This window comes from Ammodytes marinus (assembly GCF_949987685.1).
Source record: "Ammodytes marinus genome assembly, chromosome: 1".
Taxonomy (NCBI): Eukaryota; Metazoa; Chordata; class Actinopteri; order Uranoscopiformes; family Ammodytidae; genus Ammodytes; species Ammodytes marinus.
This window is the reverse complement of record NC_137230.1, coordinates 25026901-25031330: the sequence shown is the minus strand read 5'-3', so window position 1 is coordinate 25031330 and position 4430 is coordinate 25026901. Positions and strand designations below refer to the sequence as shown.

General features: G+C 39.4%; 1 protein-coding gene across 1 annotated transcript in view; it reads right to left on the bottom strand.

Annotated features, from left to right (window-relative positions):
• smyd3 (SET and MYND domain containing 3) overlaps positions 1–3671 on the bottom strand; it is a 74833-nt gene extending 71162 nt beyond the window's left edge. The window contains exon 1 of the mRNA XM_080053685.1: positions 3464–3671. Coding sequence (XP_079909811.1) covers positions 3464–3624 — 161 coding nt within the window. The 5' untranslated portion in view covers positions 3625–3671. The remainder of the gene's footprint in view (positions 1–3463) is intronic.
• Positions 3672–4430: the final 759 nt, after the last annotated feature.

The following is a 4430-nucleotide window of genomic DNA, read 5'->3' as shown; positions in this document are numbered from 1 at the left end:
CGGAGGGACTCCGCTCACTGTACAGTTCCTATAGTCGCGCAGTTTGGCACTGTGTTTTCAGGCTCGAGACATTCAATCAGATCGCGGAAGTCTTTCCCATTGAAATCGCTAACGGGGGGGAATATCCCCGGTTATTATTTTAGCCACAAACCACAGTTCATCTGCGCGACGGCTCACTCGCTGGCGAGATCACACGGTGAAACGCTGCTATGCTCGGACGAAGGCATTGTGTGTTTCTAAGGTGATTTAACGTCATAGTCTTAGACGAGCGTTTAGCATTATGCTGCATATTTTGCACTGCATTGTTTTTTATCAATAGTTTGAAAAAATGGTCCCACACTGGACTCTTATGTGAAGCTGACACTTCATGGAGAAATGGTCCCACACTGGACTCTTATGTGAAGCTGACACTTCATGGAGAAGTGACACTCGCTGCGCGCTCACGACCAGACGTGAACTCGCATATAAGGTGAAATCTCCCATTAAAAAAACGGCATAACCCCCTGATTTTCGGATTTCTATTCTATTTTTAAAGTCAACTTGAGCGCAAGTGGAAAACCGGTCATTCGGTCATTCACATCCCTAATGCATAGAGAAAGTAATAAAAACAGCCTACCACACCACAAAGACTGATCAGACCTTCATCTCTTATTTTTTTTTAATGTTTGAACATGACTTCTGCAGGTGAACTATTCATTAAACTGCCCAAATTCAAGAATAAAAACAACCATCAAACTACTGGACTTTAAAATACTGGCCCACTCTTTCAACATACTTTCAGTTGTAGGCTTCAAATTCAATATGTTTGCCTGGTTTTATATTATGTGTATGAGCAATATCAACATTTCATATAATTAACTAAAAGAAAAATAACCAAATCTAAAGGGAATATATGTACTGTTACAGTATAGATATTCCCTTTAGATCTGGTTATTTTCTTTATTTTTCTAATACAGGTATTATAATGATTGACACTAAATTATGAAGAAAAAAAAGTGTGTGCAGGGCCAGTGAAAATATACAAGGGGCCAGTAAAACTCGGATCCACTGGCCCGGCGGGCCAGTAGGAAAAAAAAGTTATGTTGAACCCTGCGGAAACATATTGACTGACTAGAATATGATTGTTGTAGGCTATTTACTACCAAAGTGAAAGATACCTGACAGTACAGACTCTTGATGGTGGACGTGATCAGATGTTGATGAACTGCTTATATTTTGACTTTTTTATTTATTTAAAAGAGATTAATTGGGGTATTTTCATGCGTTATTAAACAATTGTGGACAGACAGAGATGAAATGGGGCAGAGAGGGGAATGACATGCAGAGAACGACCATGGGCCGGACTCGAACCCGTGGTCTACTGCTTCTGAGGACTGAGCCTCTATGGGGGGGGGGGGTTCTCTTACCACTACATCACGAGCGCGCCCACTATATTTTGAGTGTTTTTAATCTTTTCTTACCCAAGGCACATCGCACTGCACAGTAAAAGTAAGAACTGAGGGAATGAGCATTTCAAACTGAGCGTGAGGAGGAGACATTAAAGAGAGCTGATCATGCTTTACCGTCGTTTGGAAATCAAAACTGGACATGAGCTACATCTTTGTAATCTCCCGGAGGTTATCTGCATAAACCGCTCTCATTAATCATCATCAAACTGCGTCTGAAGCTCATACCCTATATAGCACACAGTAATTCACCCTTCATTCACCTTGCAGTGCCCGCACCAGAAATCAGCACACACTCTATCACGCTGTATCTCTCTCTCTCTCTTTCTTTCTGTCTCTGTCCTAGACTCATTAAATTCACATTCATGGTTTTGGCTGCAGTAGAGACTGTGGCAGTGCAGCCATTAAAACATCCAGCTGGACAAATATCACAAGCAGGAGATGAAACAGGACGAAGATGACAAAGGTGACACTGTGCTATCTCTGTAACATTCAGAATATATTTGTAGAAAGAGTTGGCACTTGGCAATCATTATTTTTTCAATATTTTATCTCAAATCCGTTCTGTGTGATGTATTAATCTTTCTTGAAACTCAACGTGTACTTTTGGCAATCCAACTAAATTAAAACCTGACAAATAAAGCTCCTACCAAAAACGATATTCATATTAGAAGAATATGAACTGGCGAATGTGCCTTGTGTAATGTATTCTGTGGTCAAATATCACATGGCCTCAGGTTTGCTGTATGGTAATGTGGTCTAGGAATATGCACAATATTTACGTAGTAGCCTACAAGGAGGAACAATTATAGTCCTTAATGATTAAAGATATATTTTTAAACTAGGTCTACAGAGATTCGACAGTTTTTGAATGTTGAAATATTCTTATTACCTAGGGGGCAAAACCCCCCCTTTTTTTTTTTTTTTTTTTTTTTAAACAGACATGGAGCGTTGTAAAAGGTTGTTCACCAGAAATGATATCCAGGACCTTCCAGGATCCCAACCTGGGTGGACAACCTGGTCAACAAGCTGCTGGAAAGCTACAGGTGGCAGACATAGAGCAAATCAGAACCACTGTTTAAGCGAATGGGGGTGGGCTAATAAGGAATTTTTTAAACTTATAGATATCATTATGAAACTTTGCAAGTTGATTACTGACATTAAAACAACAACTTTTTGTATTACAGTATTTTCCAAAAAGTTTGAATAAATATGAAAAACCATCAATATCTTACTAATGATACGTAAATTTGCATATCTGCAAAGCCCCAAAATCTAGATGTTGGACTAAAGCAGAGTCAATTTGTTTTTACATTTTTAAAACAAAACAAGTGTCCAACTGCCTGAAGCTTTTCCTAATCACAGTTCAAATTTGATCAATAACCCATAGAAAAGGAATTTTTTACACAGTTTTTTCCAAGGGAATGTCTAGCCGTTTCCTAAAATACCAACTGGAGACTCTAAAAGGACACTTTTGGTCCATGGCACATGAAATGTAACTGTGTAAAAAATGTATTTTCTATGGGTTATTGATCAAATTTGAACTGTGATTAACTTATCTGCACATCACTTTAGCCCTGAAGTGTCATTTTTGCCTTCCTTTCACCTCCATTATACCACGACAGAGCAATGGTGACATCTAGTGGCCAGCTGAAGAATACTTGCAACACAGTTGCATTTATCAACGTACATCTAGTTGGCTAGAACAACAACCCTTAGCTGCACGAAAACACACACTAGTCACAAATAGAGATAAAGACCGTAGGTATGCATAGTCTACTGGTTATACTAACAGACTGACATACAAGGGAGAGCGAATATACCAAACGACTTGAGGGTTTGAGCCTACTTTGGAGTGCTCACACGATGGACCTATTATAACGAGCCAATAAACATGTACTAACAAACACTGCCAGCAAAACACCTTCATCTACTCTGTAACTTAGATAAACTATCGAACAGCATTTTGAGTTCAAAGGGTTAGGGATGCCAGTATCTCCGAGGAGCGCCTCTCTTACCGTGTAAAGCAGTGATGGCAGACTTCCTTGGACAGTTTGTTGGACACACAGCAGGCCAGCGGCTCGGCAGAGTAAACCAGCTCTCCTGCTCTGATCCTCGCAGTCGCCCGCACACCGTTACCTTTACCTAGGCTGGCGAAACGCTCCAGCTTCGGTGCCATGATCGTGTTTTCGGTTTTCCCTCCACGTGAACCGAACAGTGTTTATATCCGTGAACAACGTACGCCGTGCGTCATGGCGTCACTGGCAAGTACACGCCCTTCCCACCCAGAAATGACATACCGGTAAATTATATTCTGTCCTCTCTTCTACAGGGAGGTTTAATACATATATGAATAAATAATGGAGAATACTAAAATTAAATAATTTTGCATTCACTAGATATGAATACTTCCCTGGCAAAAAATAAATACAGCCACAGAGTGTAATGTTTCTGACCGGCTGCTGTATCTTAACTCAATTCTGCATTACTGACACAAGGGGGGAAAAAACACATTGAAATATTCCTATCAAAACAAGTAACCTTTGTTACTGAAACTGATGGTAATTTAGATTTTTGCATTTTTGACATACCATTAACCTAATGTCGCCTATAATTGTGAAATGTCAATGATAAATATTTATGATAATAGCCTAGGCCAACCATTTTTCAAATTCTCCTTTCTCAATCATCTCATTAAGTACTATAATTAAGTGGTTAGTAATCCTCTGCGACCAAGAGAAACTACTGTAAGTAGTCTAGACGTTAACTAGCATCATTTAAAGAACACAGCTTGGTTAACAGTTTCCTTTATACATCTTTCAAAACTAATTGTAACATGGGCCAGACTCATGAGACAGGTTATTTCTCCAAATTTTAACATGGATCCTCTGCCTGAGAATACGTTAAACTGGCCATGTGAAATTTGTGACAATAACCCTTGATTTTCTTTGTCAATTAAATAGTCAAGAAAATGGTCAACTGGTC